This window comes from Cnephaeus nilssonii (genome assembly GCF_951640355.1).
Source record: "Cnephaeus nilssonii genome assembly, chromosome: 23".
Taxonomy (NCBI): domain Eukaryota; kingdom Metazoa; phylum Chordata; class Mammalia; order Chiroptera; family Vespertilionidae; genus Cnephaeus; species Cnephaeus nilssonii.
In genome coordinates, this window is record NC_137094.1 from 12,942,046 (window position 1) to 12,969,763 (window position 27,718).

Genomic DNA, 27,718 nt, shown 5'->3' on the forward strand with positions numbered 1-27,718 from the left:
TTCCAGATCTCCGCTTTTTTGTTCAAGGTCACTCCTTGGTCTTGGGCCATGGTCGGCAAACTGCGGCTCGTGAGCCACACGCGGCTCTTTGGCCCCTTGAGTGTGGCTCTTCCACAAAATACCACTGCCTGGGCGAGTCTATTTTGAAAAAGTGGCGTTAGAAGAAGTTTAAGTTTAAAAAATGTGGCTCTCAAAAGAAATTTCAATCGTTGTACTGTTGATATTTGGCTCTGTTGACTAATGAGTTTGCCGACCACTGGTCTTGGGTTGATGGCATTTAACATTGGATGTCCCACAGCTACCCTCCAGTACTCGCTGCTTTTTCACCCTGAATTGCCTTTTGGTCTCTGATTTTAGAGACCAAATATGGACAGCTTAGTTCCATATTCGAACTGTGTGGCGAGACTCATATTGGAGAGTGGGAAGTGGGTTTGGCCTGAGGACAAGGGACCAGGGAAGGCCCAGGCCTGCTGCTGCGCCTTGTTCCTTAGAATTTATGTCCCTTTAGTTGCTGACCGCTGCTTTGCCACGACTGTGTGAAACTTCCGTGTGATGTATGGGTTCCGAAGCGTGCATTTCAGATGTTAGGAATTGAGCTCTAAATTCACTTGACAGAAACCAGACTCATTGTTCCTCCGAGACCCTCGGTGTAGCGGAATTGGAGCCAGAAGACCTGGGCTGGACGCCTGGCTCCTCCTCGATTATTTGTGTCACTCTGAGCAAGAAATATAGTTTTTCTTAATCTGTTTTCTCTTTAATATCAAGGGAGGGATAGTTCTTCCTATCGTTGGTTGTTGCAACGAGACTTGAATAAGATGCTAAGAGCATTTTATAGCATCCTAAGGAGCTATTTAATGGCAAATGTAAGGGGTGGACTCTGTCTTTGGAGGCAGGCAGTGTGTCACAAGTACCCATGTGCTAAGGCTCAGATTTGAGGGCAGAACCCTGTTTGCTGCCCTACTGTGTACCCAACATCTTTATAGAACTGTGCTTACACATTGTCTTTATTTCTAAGTTTAAGAACTTTTCAGCATTTTTGGTCATTCACTAGCTTTCCTCAGATGTTTGATTGTTCCTTCCCCATCTCAGAATAAATGGTATAAGAAAGCATAGCGCCCTATTCTGTAGCTGGACAGATAAGCTACCCCTGTGGGCTAATCCCTAACAGTAAAGCGGCAGGAGATGCAACAGCAGGCTTCTCTTGAGTTCTCTGTCGGCCTCAGATTAAAATCAACAAGATAGATGGGAACCTGGAGGACACAATACTGAAAAGAAAGATGTTTGGCGAGACTCTGTGGACAGACACAGGAATCCAGGCTTAGCCATTGAATGGAGAATCCAGAAAAGGAATTTGGTCTGGGTCCAGGGAAAGATAATGGGGCACATGAGGCCTTACCTTTGACATTCTGTCCCAGCCAGATAACGTACCCTAAGCTTACACACCTGTAGCGTCCAGGCCGCACACTTACAAAATGCTATGCTACCCTGTTGATATTTTTATATATGCAAATTAGCATTCGTGTACTGATAGATGATAGTTAAGACTTTATATATTTTAAGACAATGTCCTCTTTTTTTAAAAAAATATTTTTATTGATTTCAGAGAGAAAGGGAGAGGAAGAGAGAGACAGAAACATCAGTGAGGAGAGAGAATCATGGATCGGCTGCCTCCTGCATACCCACACTGAGGGATCGAGCCCACGACTGGGCATGTGCCCTGACAGGAAGTCAAACTGTGACCTCCGGGTTCATAGGTCAGTGCTCAACTAGTAAGAGAAATATATCCTTCAAGTTAATTTTTTTGAAAGTGAAGTATTTGACTCTTGGCTCTATTACACACGAGCTGAGTGATATTGGGCAAGTTACTCAACCTCTTTTGAATGTTCATTTTTTTATTAGCTATAAAATGAAATAGTATCTTGAAGAGTTGTTGGAATGAAAAATAAGATATGTAAGGTACCTAGTACAGTATCAGGCACACAGTAGGGATTCAATTAATGATGGGTATTAGTTTTTTATATTGGTTTCATGTGTAAGTATTTGTATATCATTGGCAATAAGTTCTATAGATATAATATGAGCATTCCAAATAGTGCCAGTCTTGTGAGTTTCAATATTTGTTTATAGACTAAATATATATTATGTTCCTTCATAGATTCCTGAGGGAGCAGATACCATGTTCTGTTGAATTATATGCAATAACTCAAAAGACATTTATCAGTTGTCAGAAGCAGCTTCATTGGCAAAATTGTAATTTCACATTTGGAAAGGGTCACTTATTTTTAAATTTTACTTGGGTTATATTGGTGTCCTTGACAAGAAAATCAATAGTCTTCATGAACTAAATTGGAGTAATTTGGGCTATAGGACATACCAATTATATCACATTCTCTCTGTACTGGGGTCCTCATCCCTCTCCACCTTCCCATCCCCTTCCTTACCATCTCCCTCCATCTTTGATAATGCAGACAGAACTGCTAACTGTACCCCAGTAACTGGTCTTTTTTTCTTCTTTTGAGAAATAGAACTCCTAGTCCCACCCCATGTTAGCTAACCCATGGCCACCCAACTACAGTGTATTTCCCAACTACGTACACTAAATGGAGCCCCGTGACTAAGTTTGGGGCCCTGGGATGTAAAAGGAAGAGATGTGGGCAACTTCTGGGGTCGTCTTCTTAAAGACCAAGGCACTTGCCCTGGAGGTCCTTGTTTTCTTTTCCTCGCTGGCTGGGCAATGGCAAGAATGGAAGCAGCAGTCTTGGGCCCAGAGATGGACACTAAGTGATGGAGATGACAGCACAACCAGCTCTTCTGGGTCCCCTGGAGTAGAGCTCTTTGCCCACCCTAGATCACTCACTTACCCATGAACTGTTAGGTGACAAATAAATAAATGTCTATCTTTTTAAAAAAATATATTTTATTGATTTTTTTTACAGAGAGGAAGGGAGAGAGATAGTTAGAAACATCGATGAGAGAGAAACATTGATCAGCTGCATGTACCTGCAACCAAGGTACATGCCCTTGACCAGAATCGAACCTAGGACCTTTCAGTCCACAGGCCGATGCTCTATCCACTGAGCCAAACCGGTTAAGGCTAAACGTCTATCCTATTGAAGCCCTGGTACATTTGTATTTGTTTATTGCAGCTATTACAGTTTGTTGCAGTCTACCTAGTGGCCTAAACAAAACTCTGATATAAAGAGTTGCGGGTTGTCTACTGCATGGGAGAAAATATTTGCAAATCATATACCTGATAAGGAGTTGATATAAAAATATACATAAAGAACTCATACAAGTCAATAGCAAAAAACAATCTGATGAAAAAAGGGGCAGAGGATCTGAATACATTTTTCCAAAGATGACTTACAGATGGCCAACAGGTATGCAAGAAGATGCTTAACGTCATTAATCATCAGGGAAACGCAAATCAAAAGCTAAATGATGTAGCATTTCATATCTGTTAGGATGGCTGTTATCAAAAAGACAAATAGCAAATGTTGACGAGGATGTGGAGGAAAGCGAACACTTGTGCATTGTTGGTGGGAATGTAAATTGGTTCAGCCGCTATGGAAAACAGTATGGAGGTTCTTCAAAAAATTAAAAGCAGGACTACCATAAGATCTAGTAATTCCACTTCTGGGTATTTATCTGAAAACAAAGACATTAATCGAAAAGACATACGCACCCCCATGTTTATTGTGGCATTATTTACAATAGCCAAGATATGGGAACAACCTAAATGTTCACTGATGGATGAATGGATAAAGAAGATCACACACACACACACCACACAAAAGCCAAAAAGTGTCAAATCACAATAGCAATCAAAAAAGAGAAAAACGAAACAGTGCTGGAAAGGAAAGCTGAGATTATTAGTGGTGGCTGTAGCAACCGAGATGGATAGATATCGGGGAGGTCTGAAAGCAGGGGCTCCCCCGCAGCAAAAGCAGATAAATGGTGTCACCATCATGGCTGCCTCTGAAGGTAATGGCAGAGTGCACCCTCGTTGAGGTGTGGTGTTGGGACTGGGAAAGACACACGTGGAATTGCATTTGTCCTTAAACTGCTGCCTTTTCACATGCTAAACATTCATCTTGGAATATATCCTGAGTAGCCCGTTTGCTACTCTGTTTTTGCGTATTTAAAACAGCATGTACACATCTGTTTCCCCAAATCTTGTCATATCAGTGGTTCTTGCCGGGATTTAGTAGACCGGGTATGCTGAGATTTCCTCTAACTGCTTTTTGCTTCCTTTGATACTTTATATTCCTTCACAGCAGAAGAAAATACAGTCAAGCCTAGTATTATCACCCATTTTACAGGAGTGGGGAAATCAAGGTGAAGGTTAAGTGGCTTCTGCAAGGAATGAAGGGGAGGCGGCTTTCAAGTGTAGCTGAGAAGCCAGGAGTTTGGTATTTTTATAGGGAAAAAATAAGATGGCTAATTGAGCAGGCTTTCTGAATTTAACTTTTTTAATGCTTGATTCTACACTTAAGTATGTTAAATCTTTCAAGTATTATCTATATCGGTACCAACTAATCTACCTTTCGTTATATAATGGAGAGCTGATCCAGCCTCTCCTTTTAAGAAAATCCTTGATGTATTAGGTTGTTAAAACAAATTCTAACATTTGGTGCTCATTAGTGTTGTAACCGAAACAAAAACATTTTAATGGTTGATCCCAGAATATTTTGAAGTTAGTGTAACTTTGCTGGAAAGGTATTTAAGCTACGGTATCAGTTGCAAGTAGGCCATGAGCCAATTTTCAAAGCTGTTTCTAAGTAAGATGTTGAGTTTTTCAGAATGCAGAAAACTACATTATGTGGCACCGTGCCATGATGCAAAGCAACAGCACGAAAAAATTACAATGGGTTTTGTATTGATAATTGTATTTCTAAGTGAGTAGTTTAAGGTATTATGAAACTGAGTTCAGAATAACTCCCCAGTGTGTACAACAGTTGCTTTATTTTAATTGTAGACCATGAAAGAGTTGTTTTGAATATAAAGAAGGATGGGAATAGCTAGATGACAAAAATTCAAACTCAATATTCAAATCTTTTGCCCATTTTTTAATTGGGTTGTCTTCTTGTTATTGGATTTTAAGAGTTCTTCATATGTTCTGGATAGAAGTCCTCTGGTGGCTCTATGTATTTTAAATATTTTCTCCAGTGTATGGCTTGCCTTTTCATTTTCTTGATGGTGTTTTGGGAGGACATACATTTTTATTTTGATATTTAGCTTATCAATTATTCTTACATGGTTTATGCTTTTTGTACCTTGTCTAAGAAATCTTTGCCCAGCCTAGTTAAGGTCTTAAAGATTTCATCCTAGATTTTTTTTTAAAGAAATTTTATAGTTTCTAGCTTTTACTTTTATGTCTATAATCCATTTTGAGTTGTTTTTTGTGCATATTGAGTATGATGTGTTTGTGGTGTGTGTGTGTGTGTGTGTGTGTGTGTGTGTGTGTGTGTGTGTGTAGGTGTATGTAGTCAGTAGAAACCCATAGAAAATGTTTGTACATGGACCAACATTTAGTGACAGTGTAGAGATTGCAACCAAGAGTAAAAAGGTGGTGTGAGTTGATAATAACCCGAAGTAGGAGAGCAGGGAAGAGGATAGATTTGATGGCATTTTAGAGACAGAGTAAATTGGATGGGGAGCAAAGATGAGGCTAAGGCTTATGGTTCCAGGAAATAGCATGGTCTGTGCCAGGACTGGAATATAGGACAAGGAAAAGATTTATGATGAATGGAGAAGAGCTCTGTTCTCACACTCTTGACTCATGTGACAGCAGGACATTTAGTCTTTGTCCCTATGCACACATGTTGGGGCATAGCCAGATTCTTAGTGAAAACACTTCTTTTTATTAACCCACTGTATCCATTTTTCTATGTTGTTATATAGTCTCCATTATGGTATTTTTTATAGCTTAACAATATCATAGTTTTGTAATAAAGCTATGCTACATCTGCTATATAAAAGAGTTATCTTGTAAAAAGGATTAAATGATGCCACCAAAATGCTTTCCACTCTACTTCCCTCCTATTTCCATCACAGCATAACCACTTATAAGGATATTCTTTCATTCTTTGTCTACATATGCAGACATCTCACATCACACTTTCATGCAAGTAAGGTTGTATTATCCTTATTTTATTTTTTAAAATATATTTTTATTGATTTCAGAGAAGAAGGGAGAGGGAGAGAGAGATAGAAACATCAGTGATGAGAGAGAATCATTGATCGGCTGCCTCCTGCACGCTCCCTACTGGAGATCGAGCCCTCAACCTGGGCATGTACCCTTGACCAGAATCGAACCCGGGACCCTTCAGTCCCTAGGCCGACGCTCCATCCACTGAGCCAAACCAGCTAGAGCTAGACCTCCTAATTTTTATACTGTGTTTATAGAATGACAAAAGCTGATCTTCTTTATGTATAAATAAATTATGTGAAGAAATGCAACCAAGATTAGATGACAGTCAGTTATTTAGAATTGTAGGTGTTCTAGATTACAGCCTCTTTAAAGGCAGAGATTATGTCTTACTTCATTTAACAAGTATTTATTGAGCACCGCAGTGTGCCAGTTGCTGAGCATAGAACAAAACACAACTTCTACCTTGAGCACTTGAACAGTTTATATCTAATGGGGAAACAGACATATAAGAAATAAATATAAATAGTGTGAAAAATACGTATGTTTATACACACCAATGTTTTTAGTTGTTTTCTGCTGCTGTGGAAATATTTATATCAGAACTGCACACATTCACTGAGACATTTTCCTAAACATATGGACGGGATGATGAGACTATTTAAATAGTGTTTTTATGCTAACTTCCTGGGAACTATATTTCAAAATACTTATTTGTCCCCCCACCTCCTACCCTCAAATTCTTATATGATACCAATCACAAAGAAGGCAAAAGGCCACATTTTTGGAATGCTTCTTTTGTGTTTTCTGCTTTGCAAGATGTTAACTCTGTATTCCACATTGAATCCTGAACAGGGACTGCATACACGCTACATATTAACAAAATGATGGTAGTTTCGGACCTCGTGCTAATACTGTTTTCTCTTACTGCTTCCTCTAGTTCTGTGACTCAAATCATGTAATTAATTTGTATTTTTATAAGGTAAATCAGTGCAGTTTAAAACCCAGGCATCTGTTCTCTATATGTTCCACACCTGTGACAAGATGATTTCAACCATTCACTTATAAAAGAGAAACACATTGTCAGGGGGCACCCCAGCTTTGAAGCATGCGTTCTATTTTTCGCTTGGTAACCATGTGAAAAATACCAATTACTGAAATTCTGAGAAGAATGAAGTTACTTGTAAACCTGGTATTCATACCAAGAAGGCTCTCTAAATCAAAACCAGACTGAGATGCAATAGATCAAATCTGTATAGCATAAACCTTTCAAGATCAATGTCGCTGAAAAAGTATCTGTGATTCGGGAAGGCAGCTTTAACAAAACAGTATTGTTACAAACAAGAAACGTGAGACAGCTGGCGGCCAGTCCGACAAACACGTACCATGCAAGGAAGCTACGCAATTCAAAGACCTCGGGGTGTAATCTGGGTGAATGCCAGTGGACTGTTACAGGTCATATTTCTTTTCTTTTTTACAATTTTAACTTAATTTTTAATAGATGTTTTTATTGATTTCAGAGAGGAAGGGATAGGGAGAGAGAGATAGAAACATCAATGATGAGAGACAATTATCGATCTGCTGCTTCCTGCACGCCCCACACTGGGGATCGAGCCTGCAACCCAGGCATGTGCCCTGACCGGGAATCAAACCGTGACCTCCTGGTTCATGAGCCAACGTTCAACCACTGAGCTATACCAGCCAGGCATACAGGCCATATTTCTAGTACATTTTCGTTACTATTTTAAAGCATATGAAATCTTTTGATACATGGAATTTCCAAAAATTAAAAACATACATAAAAGTACCATTTTAGTTGGAATGAAAATCAATGTTATATGTCAATGTTCTATGTCAATATTGACAATGTTATATGTCAATGCCATCTCAACAAAACTGGAAAATAAAATCACGAGCATTTCAGATCTTGAGGAGAATAATCTGGATTCTGGTTCAGTGTCTGTTGATAATGTATTCTAGCATCACTTTTCATTATTAGACAGTTGCCTTCAGGAGGAGCAGATATGAGCGGTCTAGAGCTGCGTCTCCGAGTCAGGAAGACAGGCGGGAGGGGCATGGCTGTAAGGACTCCGAGGCTGGCGTTGGGCTCAAACAGCAGGTCTCTGTTTAAATCCCAGCCCCGTCACTGGCTATCTACTGAACAGTAGACTCAGTCTTTCTGTGCCCGTTTCTTGAGCTGTGGAACATATAAGATAGGTCTTATACATGTAAGATGTGTAAGCTTTAATTACATGAAAAATGCTGAGCGTATCATTAGCACACGAGCAACAGTTAGTGAATGCCTGCGGTCAAGTTCAGTGAGAGCAGACCTTCACCCCTCGTGTGCTTTGCCTCCATCTCCCTTTACTCCTCTGCTCACTTTTATTTCCCCCTTTCTCTTTAGCTTTCTAATCTTCCCACCCTTTCTCTCTCTCTTTTTAAAAAAAAAATAGATTTTATTGATTTTTCACAGAGAGGAAGGGAGAGGAATAGAGAGAAGCATCAATGAGAGAGAAACATCGATCAGCTGCTTCCTGCACACTCCCTACTGGGGATGTGCCCGCAACCAAGGTACATGCCCTTGACCGGAATTGAACCTGGGACCCTTGAGTCCGCAGGCCGACGCTCTATCCACTGAGCCAAACTGGTTAAGGGCCCCTTTCTCTCTTTTAACTCTCTTTTCCCCCAAGTTTTTATTAGCTTTAAATATTTCCCGATTCCTGTTATTTTGTTTGGCAGGCTCAGCGGCCATCCTTTCCCTTTGTAGGCTTGAATCTCTGCCTCAGGGCCCCTTAACCTGAGACCTTTGAATGCCCTTCAGAGACCTAAAGAACACTGACACTACACAACATGTGATGAGGGGAAGGCTCCATAGGTCTTCACCTGGTTTCGGAGGATTTCACGCTTTCTCCAAGGTTAAGAACCACTGATCATTGGGGTGTAACTACCCTCCCTCCCAGATGACTTGTTGTGTCTCTTCACCAGTTGCCTCATTGGTATGAGGGGGCCTCTTTAGACTTGGGAAGATCTCACCACTCTGCTCTCTAGACGCGGAGAGCATGCGAGATTTGTCCCATAGTATTAGAAAGGCATTGAATTCCCAGGCGATTCCTCAGCTGTGGCAGTATTGTGTTGTGCTTTACTATTTGTGTAACAGCTTTGTTTTGCAAAATGTTAGCGGTTTTAGAGAAACAACATTATGCATTCCATATGGCCAGCTCCATTTCAACCAAAGTAGATATTTCTCATTGTAATTTCTTTTCCATTTCTGTATGATACAGCCCAGCCAGCTTGGAAACAAAGCAGCCAATATTTTAGAAACCAATTGTCTAGTGAGAAACCAGTGAATTTGGAACGAGTTATAAATTCATTAGCGAAAATTCCAGATTGACAGCATTTGGGGTTTCTCTGAGCCTTTGAAGGCAGGCATGTCAACGATAACAAAACAGCAACGTAGACTTTGGGGATTTTTTTTTTCGAGTTGGCCAAGGAGCCCAAGTTGTTTTCTTAACTAAAAATCATCATTCACATGAGTCATCCTGACAGCTTGAAAAATTTAAAACTCCTCTAGGAAAAGAAGATACCCAAGTAGCGCATTCTTCACACATCCTACCATGTGCAAAAGTCTGGAGGAGAAAAATATCCCTTTAAGAAGAGCGCTTCTTTCACCTCTGCCCTGATAACGGCATTAAAATAAAACGCCCATTTTCAAGGACGTGGATTCCACTGGGGAGTAATCTAACCAAATTACCAAACAGATCCCTTACCTCCTCACCGCCCCCCCCTCCCCCAACGTACATAAAAAATACGGGTAGTCAGTCCTGCTCACTTAGTGTGTGGAGCTTAGCCAGCACGGCACCATATACATATTTATCAACAATAAACTGAGTACCTAGCATGAGGTCCTTGCCCTTGAGAAAATCATAAATACACACACACACATATAAATGCATCTACACACATATGTATATATACATACACATACGTATGCACATATATAGTGTGTGTGTTTGTATACAGATAGTGGTAAGTGCAGTGAAGAAATGGATAGAGCCCGAGGAAGAGTGAATTTTGCTTTAGAATGCCATCTACACCCGGCTAGCGTGGCTCCGTTGGTGTGAGTGTCGTCCCGGGCACCAAGAGGCTGCAGGTTCCATTCCTGGTCAGGGTACCAGCCCTGGTTGCGGGCTTGATCCCCAGTAGGGGGCATGCAGGAGGCTGCCAATCGATGTTTCTCTCTCATCATTGATGTTTCTCTCTCTCCCTTCCTCTCTCTCTCTAATCAATAAAAACATACATTAGAAAAGAAGACTTTCCTAAGAAGAGAGGGGTCGCTGCCTACTCCCTTACCCTTAACTGGGGAGCTACTACTAGAAACAAAGCAAAACAACTTAAAACAGTGAACCAATTCTTGCTTGGTTCTGTGTCAGAGGACCTTCCTGAGTAAGGGGGTTTGTGTACCAGTCGGGAGGGTTTCCTTGTGTGACAAGGAGCCCCATCAGGAACCTCTCACCTGGCTCCCCTATTCTTCCTCCTCCCATCCCTCCTGTGCCCTCTCCTTGTAGAAAGGGAAGTGGGGAAAGGAAACAGGACAGGAGTTCACGCTGTGGGAATTGTAGAGGACCTGTTAGCAACGGCAGATTTAAGCGATTAATTAATATTCAAAAGCCCTGAAAGTTATGTTCCTAAATCTTCTAACCCAGTGGAAAAGTGCATTATGCTCATTAAGAAGAATCTATGGGGAAGTAACGGACACACTGAACTGTTTAGAAAGCAACATATTTTAGCCAATAATGAGTCTTAACCTTTACAGGGTTAGCACATGGAACTCGTTACTATGCACCAACAGATAGCCCCGGCACCATACTTCTTAAGTCAAGGACTGAGCGTCCATTCATTACACCAGGGCGCTCTGACTTCCCCAGTTAATCTCATTCGCTTGCTCAGTGGTTTCCATGCTTACAGAACAAATGTAAAGGGATCACTGGTTTAATTTTGCCATGGGAAGTGCTTCCTCCCTTTTCTTTCTACCCTTGGAAGAGTTTTGACTATTTCAACTTTTGCATACTGTTAAGAGGACCACAGTTTTTAAGCTCCGGAGGTATGCGATTTGAAGGCTTCCTACCTAATGTGACTGGAATTTTTCTCCAATTATAGAAGAGGCAAACCATCATTCTCCAGTTTCCAAAAAGGAATGCAGCTGCTTGCAAGAGGTCTAAGCTAACAGGACATTTAATATTTTGAAAAATATACCCTGGGGGGGGGGGGGCAAAGACTTTTCTGTTCAAAAAGATATTAAATTATTTAGCTTGGCAGCTCCAAGATGTGAATACTTTGAGCCCCTTGGATGTCACTGATCTTTTATTGAGTTCAAATGGGAGCATTGAAAACTTTATTCTGACACACAGTCTTTTATTAGCTCTCACATCTAGACCTTTGGCTGCAGCCGCCTGCAGGTCCTGTGATCTGCACGGCCACATTCTACTTCCAGGGGATCCGTGCTTAATTTTCCAAATTCTCAGCAAATAGCAGCGCTGCAGCCTAAATCCCTGCACCGAGATTCCTTCCGGCCCAGAGGAAACTAATAGTTCCAGGCTGCGTGGCTGTCATTCATTACTAATCCAGGTAGGGCTGCTTACTGTTTTTAATTTTCCTGGTCGGGACCTAAAGGCAGTGTTTGCCTGTTTCCCATGAGAAGCCGGTGATCGTGGGCCTGACATTCCAGCAACTGGAGACGGCGGGCCTCTCCACACCCACACAGCCAGGCTTTGTTCCGGGGCCCGTATAGACACCAGCTTGGTGATAGACATACTACAGCAGAGGACAGGCGTGTAATAGGGTGTTAAGGAAAAGGAAGGCTGCATTAGGGATTTGCCCCTAAGTTTTTAAAGTTGGTGTCACGGAAAGCAGCTATTTCCTGCCACAAGATACCCATCGATGCCATTTGCCATTTTGGGTCAGAATGTTGAAGTGGATGGACAATATGTGTTTGTGTTTATGACAATTCTTGTTATAAAAATAATAGAACAAGACTGGGATGTCCTCAAGGGTAGGGATCTGTGTTCTGTTCATCTGTGCCTGCTGTCGGACAAATAGCAGAATCTTAACTGTTAACTGAATGGCTACATTTATGGATGAAAGAACTATAATGTCGTGTTTCTTTATCACTTTTAATGTTGATGTAATTGCAAACTTAAAGAAGCATTACAAAATTGGTACAAGGAAATGCCATATATTTATACTGTTTATTGAGATTTACCAATTGCTCACTAAGTTTTAAATTATGCATAATGGTTTTCTGAACCACTTGAGACTAAGTTGCCAACATTGTGTCCATTTACCCCTACCCACTTCAGTACGTTTTTCCTAAGAAGAACATTCTCTTATAATAAAATACAGTACACTTATCAAAATCTGGAAATTTCACCTTCACATAATACCATTTTCTAGTCCATATGCAACTTTGCCCATTGTCTCAATAATATCTTTTGTAGCTATTTTTTTTTCTCAGTCCAGTATCCAATTCAGGATGACACATTCCACTTGATTTTCATGTCTAATTGGCCTCCTTTAATCTGGAAGAGTTCGTTAGCCTTTCTTTTTCTTTCTTGACCTTAACATATCTTGAAGAGTAGAGGTCAGTTATTTTGTAGAAGAGCCCTCAATTTGGGTTTGTCTAATTATCAGATTGTCTAATTATTAGGTTGTCATTGGAAGGAAAACCATAGAAGGGAGGTGTGTCCTCAGTAGATTATATCAGCAGACACAGGATATCAGTGTACAAATATTACTGATTTTTCACTTGGTTAAATTATATCCACCAGGTTTCTCCACTGTCCAATCACTGCTTCTCCTTTGCAATTAATATGTAATTTGTGGAGATACCCTTTGGGACTGAAAATGTCTTGTTTCTCCTTAAACTTTCACCCCATAGTTGTTGCACCCCTCATTCGTTCTTCCGCATTCAGTAGTTGGCTTTATGCTCTAAAGAAGCGCTTCCTTTTTCACTTGTCTTTATTTTTCATTTGCATTCGTTTGAACTCGTAGATTCTTATTTTTTTCAAGGAGTTCCATTCCATTCTGTCATTAATGGTTTTGATTCTTGAATGACTCTAGATTTGTCCTGTGGAGCCCCTGCAAACTGCTCCCCTGTCCTTGTGATACATTTTCATCATTCTTTGGGAATTTCCTACTTTCTGGTGTAACAAGATGTCCTAAGTCCTTCATTGCCCCAGCCCTGGGCTCAGCCTTTTTCTAAGGGGCCCTGACTCCCTTTCCTGGTAAATGGTATTTAAAATCAAGATCTGGGTGTGCTCATCGCTCTACTGGGTCATTGGTTCTAGATGCTCTCAGGTCTTCGGTCTCTCAGACTGAGCTAGGAAGCGTGTGTGTGTGTGTGTGTGTGTGTGTGTGTGTGTGTACATCTATGTCTAAATTAAAGTTCTATATATAATTTAAGAGTTCATAGTCATTATTCCACTTCAAATCCAGCACCCCAGGATTCATCCCAGTCTTCCATGTTTATAACTCCCTTCTCCAACAGTGGAGAACTTGGCTTCATGATACTGTTTTATATCCCTAGCATCTTGTCCAAGCCCTGGCAGTATGTGATAACTATATGTTTTAAGGATTTAAATCAGGGGTGGGGAACCTTCTTTCTGCCAAGGGCCATTTGGATATTTATAACATAATTCGTGGGCCATACAAAATGATCAACTTAAACATTAGCCTGCTTTATTTGGTCAAACTTTTAATCAACTCACCCCTAATGCCTTGGCAGGGCCAGACCAAATGATTAGGGCCCATGGGCCCGGCGTTCCCACCCCTGATTTAAATGAATGAGTAAATACAACAGTCATGGTGTTATCTCTGTAAATAGCCGCACTGCTGTGACCAATGCCTAGCCTGACTTAGATGTTGAATAAAACTTTGTCAAACAAATGGTTCTCTCCAACATCTTCATTTTACACTTTCAAACCAGATGATGCATGACTCCATATGATACTCTCGTGTGTGCGTGTTGTTGTTCTTTTAACATTTAAATCATGAAACCAGATAAATTATTCAGTGAATATGAAGTCTTTTTTGCAAGAAGAAAAAGTTATAAATAAAATTGCAACAGAAGAAAAATCGTTCTTTTGTTTTGCTCAAAAAACCCCTGGAAGTGGGCGGCGCCATTGAACAGGTTTCAGAATTTCTAATTATAAAACTTGCAGCCAGCAGAGTCTGTCTGGCACATTTTTCACATTTGTCAGCCCTGGCGATGTGAAATATGTTCTTCATCTGAATTCTCTTCCTATCCCCCCTGCTGTCAAGGCAAAAAGAATTTCCACTTCCCTGCTGCTTATTATTAAGCTCTTCTAAGCAAGGATGCTTGAAGATAACTTATGAGCCAGGGACTAGAAATTTCTGATAACCTTAGGACTCATTGCCAAATTATATGATTAACTTTGTGAGGAATCTGGGGGAAAGCAGTGGGGTTTCATTCACCTATGCCCTCAAATGTTATAGATTTACAATTCAGGGCAGCCATTCACGATGTTACTTCTTGAAGTGAATTCTACCCCCCCCCCCGGTCTCCTCCCCCCTCCCGCCACCCCCTTAAATCTCAGGAAATGTGCTCTATTTTTCTCTCTGATGTAATTAAAACGAACAGTTTCTTGCTCATAAACTCGTAGTTTATTCCTAGAAACTTGCTTAAAAACGACTTGCTTTTTCTGTTTACCTAAAGAATGTTACATATAGCATATGCATTGTAACTTCTAATAGAGCATTCAAAGAAACAAGATATTTTAGTAAACATAGAACAAAGCCTTCAGGAAGACTTTTCCACAAAATTGGCTTGGAATTAATTTTTGTTTGAAAGAAGTTTTCCCGCAACGTAGCTTCTTTAGCCCTTTATGGGAACATTTATTTAGAAATGTTCCCCCATGTTTATAGGAACAGTGCGAGGTGTCTGCATCTTCCACAACGAATAGAAAGATCACGACATTTAAAGCACTTCAGTCTTGAAAGCCTTTTCTATTTAAAGAAAAAAACTAAAAAAGTGTCACTTTACATTAATCATCTTTTTTTCCCACGATTAAATTATTGAAAGCAAAGTTTTATGGCTTCATATCTCTTAAGTATAGACATATAGCTAAAATCCCCAAATTGTCACTTACTTTGGGAGTGGTAGTGTTGTTATATCAGATTCCCTGATGTGTATTTTGTTTTATTGCGCCAGCATCAGCCTATATTACTGATTTTTCACACACACACACACACACACACACACACACACACACACACACACGGTATTAACTAGTAAAGGCAGGTATGCTTGCCAAATTTCTAAAAATGTCTCTGTACTTTTAGCCGAAGTTCTGTTTTTGTTCCTGTTTGAGTTTTCACTTAAGGGCCCCTGGTGTGTTTTATGATAATTCAGTGTTTTCTTTAGGGGTACAGACAGCCCAGGAACGTCACCCACAGGAGATGTGGTAGTCCAGTAGTTGCATGAGCATCATGGAGGGATAACTAGGTAGTTAGCATTAATTATCTCATGGAGTGGGACTGAGAAGAATTATTAACTCTTTATCATTATATTATTCAGTTTGTTAGAGGAGGCATCTATTGTTAGTATAGGCTTTTGTTAGTAAAGAGATCTAATAAATAGAAATTGAAATCAATCCTAGCTTTGTGTATTTAGGATTCGTTTTTAAGAAGCTTAAAACAGTGAAGTCAGGTAATCGATTTTTTCATTGAAGAAAAATACAGATTATCTGGCTACTGATTGGCTCAACTCTAGTGTTTCTAATACCTTCAGATTCTTCAGTAGCAATATCTATACAAAAAGGAACATCTCAAAGATAATTTTTAGACATGCTTTCCTTAAGATCCAACTTTTCAAATGCTCATATTCTTGATTCACATAATGTTAAACATTTTCATCTTAGTTTATTTTAGAAATCTTTTGTATTTAGCAATAAATGCATTAAAATAGTACAGTGGTCGGCAAACTGTGGCTCGTGAGCCACATGTTGCTCGCAAGCTGTGGTTTGCCGCTCTGTTGACTAATGAGTTTGCCGACCACTGAACTAGTATATTCACCAATGAAAGATGAATGTTGTTTCCATGTGAAACCAAGGCTAATAAATTCTCACAGTGCCCTTGATTTAATTAAGACTTAAACCTTCTTTTGCCAAGAAATGAATTGCTTGGTGTAATTACAGTTTTCTTTTTAAAAGGGAACAAAATTAATTCTCTGCATTTTGTGAATTTTCATAAGTTTTCTGAGGCTCTGAGCCTTCAGTAACTCCAAATAAGTGTAAATGTCCTTGTAATTTTCCAACATTAGGGGTGCCTCAGGCCCTAAGAGATGGTTTGTTTGTTTTAAATCACAGGTACTAATAAAAGAAAAAATATTTTTGAATGTAAATATTTACTGGGAGTTTCTTAATCATAGGTTTCACATAGCACTAACAAAGCAGCTCTTCACATAAAATGTAAAAATTAGTCAATTTAAAACGTAAGAAAAACGTCAGTAACAATTTGAGTGTATTTGAGATTGAGAAAACAAAATACTAATCCTTTTCTTAGTTAAGGTTTGTGTGTTATATATAATCAGTTGCTCTTGTAGCAAGCTTTTATTTTTTTCATTAAAGTAGCACCAAATTAATACCTTTTAAATACCATGAGATTATAATCAAGATCTGATTCAAGCACTACATTTTTTTTTTCATTAATCCTCACCTGAGGATATTTTTCCATTGCTTTTTGATAGAGTGGAAGGGAGGGCAGAGAGAGAGAGAAACATCAATGTGAGATGTTTTAACAGAGGAATTCTTTCTCTCTGAGGAGCTAGCAAAGCTTGTAGAAACCATGACCATTTGATCCAATAGCTCATGATAATTTTAAGGATTAGTTGATTCAGGCTATAAAAGAACAAAATATCTTATACATGATGAAACAACTATAAAGAAAAATAGAGGGATCATATCCTTTCCTTGATCTTTTCTATATTCTGAGAGATGTAACTTACAACTGAATTTACGTAGTAGCTTTTCAAATGAAACTATTAAAGTTAAGCCTGCATGAAGAATTCTGATACTGTTACTATAGCTCTAAATGAAAATGGGATGATTATCAGATCAAAGGAAATCATTGGTTTACTAGTTTTTGGAGGGGGTAAAGTGAAGCTAGACAATGAGGGAGCATTTGGGGCTTATAATGGGATGGGACTGGTGGATCCTTTAGCTTGGGCCTTACATTCATGAAGGGCCTTAAATTTAAATTTTTCTTAATATTATCCCCAATTAAGGTTGTATTTACAGTTGTATGTTCTTTTTTTCCCCCTCCCTCTGTGTTAACTATAAAATGTACTATGAATTATTCTAACTATTTTGGCTTTTTTCTTTTCTTGTCTACATACTAGGAACCTAGAAAGAATGGAAATGGCGGGAGCATCTCTTGACCTCTTAGAGGAGCAGAATGTTTTAGGTAGGAAGTCGCATCAGAAAACACTAATTAGATGCCTGCTAGAATGAATTCAAATGAAAAGTTTTGGATGTCGCTATTGTATTTGAAGATATGTATATGCTTCTAAAGTTTGCCGGGAAGGAAAAAAATTGGTGAAAACATCCAGGCAAATTCTGAAAAGAAGAGTTCCTAAGGGAAACCTGATGTAGCTGATAGCAAAATGCGGTAACATACTACCTCTTAGGGTTGTCATGACAACGGAAAGGTATTGTTCAGGTAAAATTCTTGGAAGAGCATCTGACAGAGAACAATTTTTTCTTTTTTTGAGCATGCAGTATTTTTCCTTTATTCAGAATGGGAAGATTTTTCTCGCAGTCCCCACGTAAATGTAGTAATAGTGTAAGACACGCATGGGAGTGCCAGCCCCCAGTTCAGGGCAGCGGTGACCTCCCCGGAGGGAAGAGAGGGAACAGGATCCAGAATGTTCCACTTGGCTTGTGGAGTCAAGGGGACCCCGCTTGTCTTGTAATACTTGATTTTTTTAAAAAGGCAAAATTTATAAAGATTTTTCTAAGCTGGAAAGCAAGTCCACGGATATTCATTACTCAAACCCAACAGGGCAGGGTTCTTTCTAACATTTCTCCTTTTCTTATTTGTAACTTTTTTCTCCAGCATGAGAGAAAGAACCTGGCTCCATTCTCTCTAATATGTTTACTTACTCGTTCAAACCTAGTAGATAAAGCAGGGGTTCCAACTGGAGGCGGTTTTGTCTCCCAGGGGATGTTTCTGGCATTGGCTGGAGGTGTTTTGGTTGTCCTCAATGTCCTACAATGCACAGGACAGCCCTCAGGAGAGAGTTACATGGCCCCAAATGCCAGGAGTGCCAAGGTTGAGAAAGAAACCGTGACACAAAGTAGTTTCACTAACCGGTCCCCCCATAACAAATAAATGTACTAACTCCAATACAATATTTGGGTACAGTTCTTCCTTTAGTCTTATAGTATTTACTCAAAACAGTGTTATCCATGTTTATTAGGGTCAGTTCTTTTCCCCCCTCAACATGCTTATGTTATTGATGATATAGGCAGGATCATCTGTTACTGTGTTCATTCAGTTTGGGGTTTTATTTACTTGTTATTGTGTGAGTGTGTGGGACATGAGTCCGAGAGTCAGAGCAGGACAAAAAGGGACGCCAAGAAGTGGGGGGAATGGCTGAACGTTCTCCAGGTGATTCTGATGTTCGCCTGTTTTCAGAACCGCGGGTCTAGCTCATGGGCTTTGAAGTGAGACCTGAATTGAACTCCCGTTTCCTAGCAGGTATGTAACGGTGGGTAAGTTACTTTCCCTCCCTCAGCCTCTGACTCCTACTCCGAAGGATTGTTGTGAGGATATAGGATGTGTATGCGGTGTTCATTGCAGTGCCAACCTGAACCTAGGTGATCGCTGTTTCTTTCACGGACCCATTTAGCAAACATTAATTGTGTTGCTGCTCTGTACTGAGGCGCTGCACTGTTTCTTAACATGGGTGCATGCCTTTGAGTAGTTCACATTTTCGGGGGCTTATAGCGGTTTTGCGGAGAATGCAGTGACTATTGCTTACATTGACGTGCAATATGAGAGGTTCAGATAGTCATGATTTTGTGGAAGCTTTTCCCCAGAAAGCCTCACTAATGCAGACTGCGCATGTATCATGTGAACCATCAAGGTAAAAAAATATAGATAAATAGATGGTTATGTGTCTCTGCCTCTCTCAAACGTAAGTCATTGCAGGCTTTTAAAAATGTCTGGATGTCAGACCATGTGAAGTTGAATTCTCTAGGAGTGAGCGCCTGCAGGTAGGCAGGCGTTCAGTGTTCTCAGGTACGAGACATTTAAGTGGTTTTATTATATCTGTGTGGAATGTGTTTACACATCATCTGGGGATCTCGTTAAAAAGCAGGCTCAGTCAGTAGCGCGGGGCGGGGCTGGGAACCCGCATTTCTAACACGCTCCCAGCAGCTGCAGCTGGTTGTGGTCGCGCTTTGAGTAGCAAGGGTTTATTGCACTGACTTTGCAAGCATGCGTTCTGGCTTTGAATCCCAGTTCTGCAACGTATTAGATGTGAGTCTGCTATGAGTGACTGTTTTTACTCTATGTATATATGGTACCTCGAGGTATTAGCTGCCAACATCATCCCTTTATAGCATTTGAACATATAACAAAAAATGTTTTCATTGATTTTAGAGAGGAAGGGAGAGGGAGACAGAGATAGAAACATCGATGAGAGAGAAACATCAACATTGATTGGCTGCCTCCCGCACGCCCCCTGCCAGGGATGGAGCCTGCAACCCAGGCATGTTCCCCTGACCAGGAATGGAACCGGCATCCTCCCGGCTCATGGGTTGATGCTCAACCACTGAGCCACACTGGCTGCGCACATGTGAACATTTTAAATTAACACTCAGACCTCTAACAACTAATGGGTAGAACCGAAAAACAAGTGTCATGATAAGGCAGCAAAGGAGTCTCCTTTCACTTGGGGCCACGTGTTATCTGTGAGGGTTCTTTCTCCCAGTAAACTAAACCAAGTACCTGAAGAAACTGCAGTTAGAACCAGACTCACAGATCACTTCACCACAAGGGGTTAAATCAAAATTAAAAAGCACACACACGTATACTAACACTGTTCTCACTATGTTAACATATTAATAATTAATAAAATAGTTTTAATGAAAAAATTTTTGAACTATTAATAAATGGAATACTTACTTTAATATGTACTTCATCAGTCCTTTTAAAATTTCTAATGTGTGTGTGTTTGAATTTGCCTAATTTCTTGGTATAGAAATACATTTCTATGATTTACATTCCAAATGGGGGTACGGATTACTTTGCTGTTCATGAAGGGTGGGAGAAAAAGGTTGTGATTCTCCTGCCGTTGGCACAGAGAAGAGGACTTTGTTTTGAAAAATCATTGAGGGCCACGCTAATAGCTATGGGAGGAAGGGCTTGTGGAGAAAGATCTTCCAGTGTTCCGTCTCCAGCTCAGATCACAGAGCTGATACGCACATTCCTTTTCTGTCCCTCCTCTCTGTTTCCGATGCTGAGGACAGAGAGCCAGGCCTGGGGAATCTGGATAGTGAGTGCTGGGGGCACACGAGACAGGAACCCGAGCCATATTCGGAGGTTTATTAGATAGCACCCCTGATGAGAGGAACAGCTACCACACCTGATGGCCTGCTGTTAGATTCAGGTATGCGTGCATTCAAAAATGTTTATTGAGCACCTACTGTGCGCTTTCCAATTACATGGGAAAAGACCACAGAGCCGTCAAACGTGTTTTCAGACAAAGCTGGCTCCAGTGGCTGTGTGAAGACGGTTCGATTGCTCTGGTGGCTGATACCTGCATTTCTTCCTTAAGGAGGATTAACTTAGTGGAGGAGACAACCGAGCCCCACTGTGGCTGGCTGGGGGCCAGCTCTTTGAAGTTCCTTCCTCACACAGACTAACCCTGTCAATCCCGAAGGCAGAGGAAGCTGGCGTGCACTTTGATGTCAGGACGGCTCTGCGAGACCATCTTAGGTGGCGCTGCCTTTGAAGCAGTGACTCAAGGCAGTCTTTGCTTACACGGGGCCAATCGTTTGACCTAGAAGGCCTAGAAAGAAAAACCCTTTGCCAAGAGGGACTGGAAAATAGCTACGAGTGATTGGAAACATCACGTCTCTACGGAGAGCTTCCAGAGAGATCAGTTGGAGTGAATCTGGTTTACCTAAAGGCGGAGGATTAGTTGTTCAAAATGATTCCTTATGGGTATTTGCACGTCGATGGAGTGCGTCTCTGTGAATTGTTGGGGCACCGGCTGTTTAACTGCAGACATTCCTGGGAAGGGCCAGTTTCTTGCTAAATGCACACCCATCCATAAACACAAATGTGTGGTTGAGATGTTTTTAAAAGCCAGCTCTGAAGGCTTTGGAGTGGGGAAAACAGTCACAGAAGCCGAAGGATCGGTTTCAGCGACAGCACGTTATCAGGTTTCTTCGCGATGCCAGGTTAATGGGAAACGGCGGGCTGAAAGCTGGAGCGCGTTACCCTCGGACACCTTAGAGTGTTGCTTGTTAAGACAGGCACATTGCTGAAATACTTGTTTGCATACCTGAACTGCAAGCCCTTGTTTTCCTGCCTCTTGTCATCCTATGGGCTGGCTGCTCATGGCATCTGGGCATTTCCCAGGCAGCTGACATTCAGAGAAACTTGGCCAGGTGTCTGCTCCCAATGCTCTTCAGTTCATGGTCAGAACACTTGTTAGTGTCCAGCAGATAGTTTCCTGAACTAGGTAATCACTTATAAATGCCATATTGTCTTTTAAAATTTAATCTTGTTTTCCTCATCTATCTATTTATTTATTTATTTATCCAATTTATTTAAACAAAAACAATTTTCTCCCACTTTACACCCCATACCGCTGGCAACCACAAATCTGTCCTCTATCTTATTTATGCTTGTCGTATTTATTTATATTTTTAAGTTCACATACAAGAGAGGTCATATGGAATTTGTATTTGTCTAACTCAGTGGTCGGCAAACCGCGGCTCGCGAGCCACATGTGGCTCTTTGGCCCCTTGAGTGTGGCTCTTCCACAAAATACCACGGCCTGGGCGAGTCTATGTTGAAGAAGTGGCATTAGAAGAAGTTTAAAAAATTGGGCTCTCAAAAGAAATTTCAATCGTTGTACTGTTGATATTTGGCTCTGTTGACTAATGAGTTTGCCGACCACTGGTCTAACATTATTTCACTTAGTGTGAGACCTTCAAGTTCCACCCATGTTGTCACAAATGGTAAGATTTTATTCTTTTTTATGGCTGAATAATATTCCATTGTATGAGTGTGTGCATACATACTTACCACAATGTTCTTATCCACTCATACATTGATGGACATTTAGATTGTTTCCATATCTATTATAAATAATGCTGCAGTGAACATGGAGTATATATATCTTTTTTTTCATTAGTATTTTCATTTTCTTTGGATAAGTACCCAGAAGTGCAATTGCTGGATCGTATGCTAGTTCAGTTATTATTTTAGGAATCTCCATAACATTTTCCATCGTGGCTGCACCAATTTACATTCCCACCAACTGTGCACAAGGAAGTCCACATCTTTTCTCCACATCTTTGCCATTACTTGTTATTTCTAGTCTTTTTGATAATAGCCATTTAACAGGTGTGAGGTGATATCTCATTGTGGTTTTGATGTGCATGTCCCTGATAATTAGTGATGTTGAACATCTTTCCATGTACCTGTTTGGAAAAATCAGATGATCTGTCCACTTTTAATCAGATTGTTTAGTTTTTTTGCTGTTGAGTTGTATGAGTTCTTTATATACTTTGGATATTAGCTCCTTATCAGATATATGATTTGTAAATAGTAGGTTGCCTTTTCATTTTGTTGGTGGTTTTCTTTGCTTTAGTATCTATAAATATCGCATTCGTCTTGTTTTTGATATTTTTATGTTCAAAAGAATGGTATCTTTAAGAATAGAAAGAGAGCTTTGTCCTAATTTGGCAGGTTGGAATGGGGTTAGAGGTCAGAATAACAGAGGACTAACACTGCTGACCCGCCGTCATTTGGCCGTTTCAGTCACTGATCTGAGTCACTAATCATGGGTTCCGACTGGGACTCTCCTGGGTCCTTGGCTACAAATCCCTGAAGGACTTCACCCTTTTGCAAAGTGGATCTGCCTGAATGTTAGGAGCAAGTTGGCGTTTCATACCAGTTGCTTCATTTAAGACGGTTTCTGGGAGATGGTTTAGCTCTATAGAGTTATCCCAAATAGTCCCAACATGGCCCTATTTAAGGTTCCACCATTCACCTCCAAATGATAGGTGGACAATGGAGAAAAAGGCCCTCTAGTCATTTTTTATTCTAGATAGACTAGCCACCCATAATAAGTATCCCATGTGAAACCAGGCTGGCCACTCCAAGGACATGAATGAGATGGAGTAAATCCCTACATGCATATATACACATATGCATTGAACAAATTAAAAAGTAAGACTTTCAAGCTATTGCATGTGTAGGACAAGTAAATCTTAAGAAGCAAAGCATTTTTAAAAGTAAAGTTTTCAGAGGTATTTTTATTGAATGAAAAGAGTTAAAAAGTTCTCCTTTTGGTAAATTTGTTTTCTAGAGCAAGAGAATGCTTCGGGCGGGGCAGTATAAAAATGATGAAAATTAGAATGTCCAACACAATGAGGGAGTCTTTTAAACTTTGAGTTTTTTTTGGTGTTTTTATCAGAAGATATTCTGATAACAGAATAAATTCAGCTGCACATTGACGATAACAGACAAACCAGAAAGTGTTGTAGTAACCCTTATTTTCTCTCACAAACTGGGAGAGAGTAACTAAATCTTCCTAAACATCCACCGTGTTAACTTCTACCAGAACTATGAAAACTGTAACGTCTTTTTTCTTGCTATTCTTGTAACAACCTTATCTTGAGTAACTGATAATGTTCAGTTTTCTAATGTTTTTTCCTACTTGAAAGACTTTTAAGAGATTTCTTAGTATATTTAGTTACTTGTTTTTAACTTGAAACATTGAAAATAAATACTTTTTTCTGAGATTCTAATTTAAAAAAATACATTTTATACTTTGAGTAGTATGGATTTTGTATTTATGATTGTGATATATTTTGGGAAAGTGTGTTGGGATCCTTTCTGAAGTCAAGTATTTGAGGTTAAGAATGAGGAAAGAAAATACCCTTAAAATCTCAGTAAGCGAGTATTAAATAAATTGATGTTTAATCCCTTGAAAGCCAGGGTTTGGTTGGATATCCAGTTACCTCGTATGTCTTGTCTGTTGTACTGATTGATGATAGGGAATCTGTTTTCCCAAAATAAGAGCTTTTCAGCAGTTCCTAAAGGAACTCTTTCAAGAGATTTTCTGATTAGGGGAGACAATGCCAACAGTAGCACTTGGGATACTGTCTGGTTTGTGACACTGTTTTGCTTCCAAATGTAAGCTGTTCATTGGTCTATCATTTTCCCCATGTGACTGTTTTTTTCATAGTCATAGCCATATGTTATTATAACTCTGTGAAATTCATATGTTTTGGGGCAAAGGCTACAAGAAACAGAAAAAGGAAAATAATATGTTAGAGACATGGGTTAGTGGATGAAAATGATTTTTAAGAGTTTCTCAACGATGCTACTATTACTTCAGCAATATAGGACATCCCAAGGAAAACAATTTTCATTTTAGACAATCTTGAAAGAAACATTTTTTAAGCCTATACCATTTTGTTGTTTCAGAGTAGAAACCTTAACGAAGAAAGTAATGAAAAGGTCTGTATCTTCCTTGAAATCATTTTCAGATCAGTCATAGCTGAGAGCTGTGTCTTTTGAGTTCTTTTGTTGGCAGAAGACTCAATGGGAGTGGCAGAGGGGATCTGGAAGGGAGATAAAGAGACTCAAGAGAAGTGTTTCCATGTGGGCTTTGCTTCCTTTTTTCAGATTCCAAATGATAAACGGCAAGTGTTTTAATTCTCCTGTGAGAATTAAAGTTTAGCAATAAAAGCAGAGAGCGCTGATTCACAGGAATCCACTGATACCAAGCCCAAAGCAAAAGCAGGAAACGTTGACACGGAGTCGCAGGTTAAGATGGATCTTTCTGGAACCTGGATAGGAGCATGGAGGAGAGAAGGCTTCGCAGTCAGCCTTGTTTGTGGCTGTTGCCATATGTTAGTGTGAATTCCCTGGCCCTGTCTACTGCTAATAGTGATTCAGTCTTGCAAAAAAGAAGTATTAATAAGTTTGTTCACATAGTATACTTGGTATGAGTCCAATAAGTGGTGTTGCAAGAAATAACAAGTTTTGACAGCAAAATAAATTCTTAAATTGGGGATTTGGACATGGATTCTGTGTTATGCTATTAACCTTACTAGGAGATCCAAGCATTACATTATTTGAATACTGCCTAATACTTTTCACTCCTGGTTTCCAGTGCTTGACATTTGCTACAGGCTACACTTCTTTGTGCACTTTAAGAAATGCAAAGTGAAGGTGTGAATGTGGCTGTGGAATACTCCAACATGAAATCCGAAACTGATCTGTGTAATCAGAATTAACAAAGCAATTTTGACTTTAATAGTGAAACCAAAATCAGGGTAAACAAATACTTTTTAAAAAATATATTCTTTATTGCCTGGCCAGTGTGGCTCAATGGTTGAGTGTCGACCTATGAACCAAGAGGTCACGGTCCAATTCCCAGTCAGAGCACATGCCCAGTTTGCAGGCTTGATCCCCAGTGTGGGGCATGCAGGAAGCGACTGATCAATGACTCTCTCTCATCATTGATGTTTCTCTCTCTCTCTCCCTCTCCCTTCCTCTTTGAAATCAATAAAAATATATTAAAAGTAATAATAATAATAAAATATATTTATCTACAGCAAATGCACAAATGATCTAAAAATAGATCACAGACCTAAATATTATAAAACCTGAAACCAAAATTTTTAGAAGAAAACATAGAAGGTCTTTGTGACCTTAGTGTAGGCAGAGATTTCTACCTTAGTCTGTTTAGCTGCTATAACAAACTACCACCGATGGGTCTCTTAGAAATAGCTGGTTTTATTTCTCACAATTCTCGAGGTTGGAAGGCCAAGATCGGGGTGCCAACAGCGTAGGGTGAGGTTCCTCTTTCTGGTGGTACACGCCTCATTGTATCCTCATGTGGCGGAAGGGGCTAGAGATCTCCTTCGAGCCTCTTTTATAAGGGCACTAATCCTATTCATAAAGGCCCCACCCACAGGATTTACCAATTCCTAAAGGCCCCACCTCCTAATATTACCAGGTTGGACATTAGGATCCAACATGAATTTTGGGGGGACACAAACATTCAGACCATAGCAATTTCTTAGGACAAAAAAAAAAGCACTATTCATATGATAAAAGTGTTTGATAAATTGGACTTCAAGATAATAAATTTTTCTTCTCCTGAAGATACCATTTAAAAATGAAAAAGCAAGGCACAAAATAGGACAAAATATTTGTAACACAATGTCTGACAAAGGGCTTATATCTAGAATGTTTAAAGAATTCTTACAACACAATGATAAAGAGAAACAATTTTTAAAAATATGGGCAAAGACTTGAAAAGACACTTCAGTTACTGAAAGCCTCTAATGAGATACCACTTAGAACTACCAGAATGGCTCACATGAAAGAGACTGAGAATAACAAGAAGAGAAGAACAGGTGGGACATTTCTAATGAGAGTGTGAAACGGCATTACCACTTGCAAAGCAGGTCAACACAAATGTACCTTATGACCCAGCAACTCCATACCTACATGTTTACCCCAAAGAAATAGAAACATATGCCCTTGTAGAAACAAAAGACTTGTTCATGAGTGTTTATATCAGCTTTATTCGTTACAGTCAAAAACTGAAAGCAACTAAATGTCTATCAGTGGGAATGGATAAACAAAACAGTCAATGCAATATGTACTCCTCATCAATAAAAATGAATGGAAGACTGATACACGCAACTGTGGATGACTCTCACAGACATCTGGTGACTAAAAGAGACTTGGCACAAAAGAGTACATGCTATGTGGTTCTATTATATGGTTACCTGGAGTGGAGTTCATTGGGAAGATTGGCTATGAAGGGTAAAGAAAACCTGTGCTGATGGAAGTATTCGCTGTCTTGATTGGGATGTATCCATTCCTTTGCCAAAACTCATTGAACTATATGCTTAAAATCTGTACATTTTATTGCGTGTAAATTATACTTTCATAAAGTTTAAAAATAAGAACATGATGACATTTTAAAAGTATAATTAAAATATTGTTAGCATCTCATTTTGTATATTTTTAAGAAGGCATTTGCCACGTAAATTTATGGGGAGTTGTTCTATATTTCTAGGGTGCTTTATTAGGAGGCAGTTCAGTGAACCTGTCATGAATAATTTAATTTTGCACTTAATAGTCAGGTTAAGTCCAGAAATAATGAGGCAGGCTCCATTCCCTCAGGGAAACAGTCCTTAACATCTACAGCTTTCACTTTTATTTGAGCGTTTTATAATTTAAAAGTACGTACCAGTTTTATTATATTTACTTTTCTGCATT

At 39.7% G+C, this 27,718-nt stretch overlaps 1 protein-coding gene across 3 annotated transcripts in view; it reads left to right on the forward strand.

Moving 5' to 3' along the window:
• DISP1 (dispatched RND transporter family member 1) overlaps positions 1–27,718 on the forward strand; it is a 121,116-nt gene that overhangs the window by 16,831 nt on the left and 76,567 nt on the right. The window contains exons 2-3 of one of the 3 annotated variants that reach the window (XM_079763689.1): positions 17,565–17,629; positions 18,863–18,925. The exons of 1 other annotated variant lie outside the window; for it this stretch is intronic. In XM_079763689.1, coding sequence (XP_079619815.1) covers positions 18,880–18,925 — 46 coding nt within the window. In that variant the 5' untranslated portion in view covers positions 17,565–17,629; positions 18,863–18,879. Of the gene's footprint in view, positions 1–17,564; positions 17,630–18,862; positions 18,926–27,718 lie in introns of those variants that run through there. One more of the 3 variants, XM_079763691.1, reaches the window with a different exon arrangement.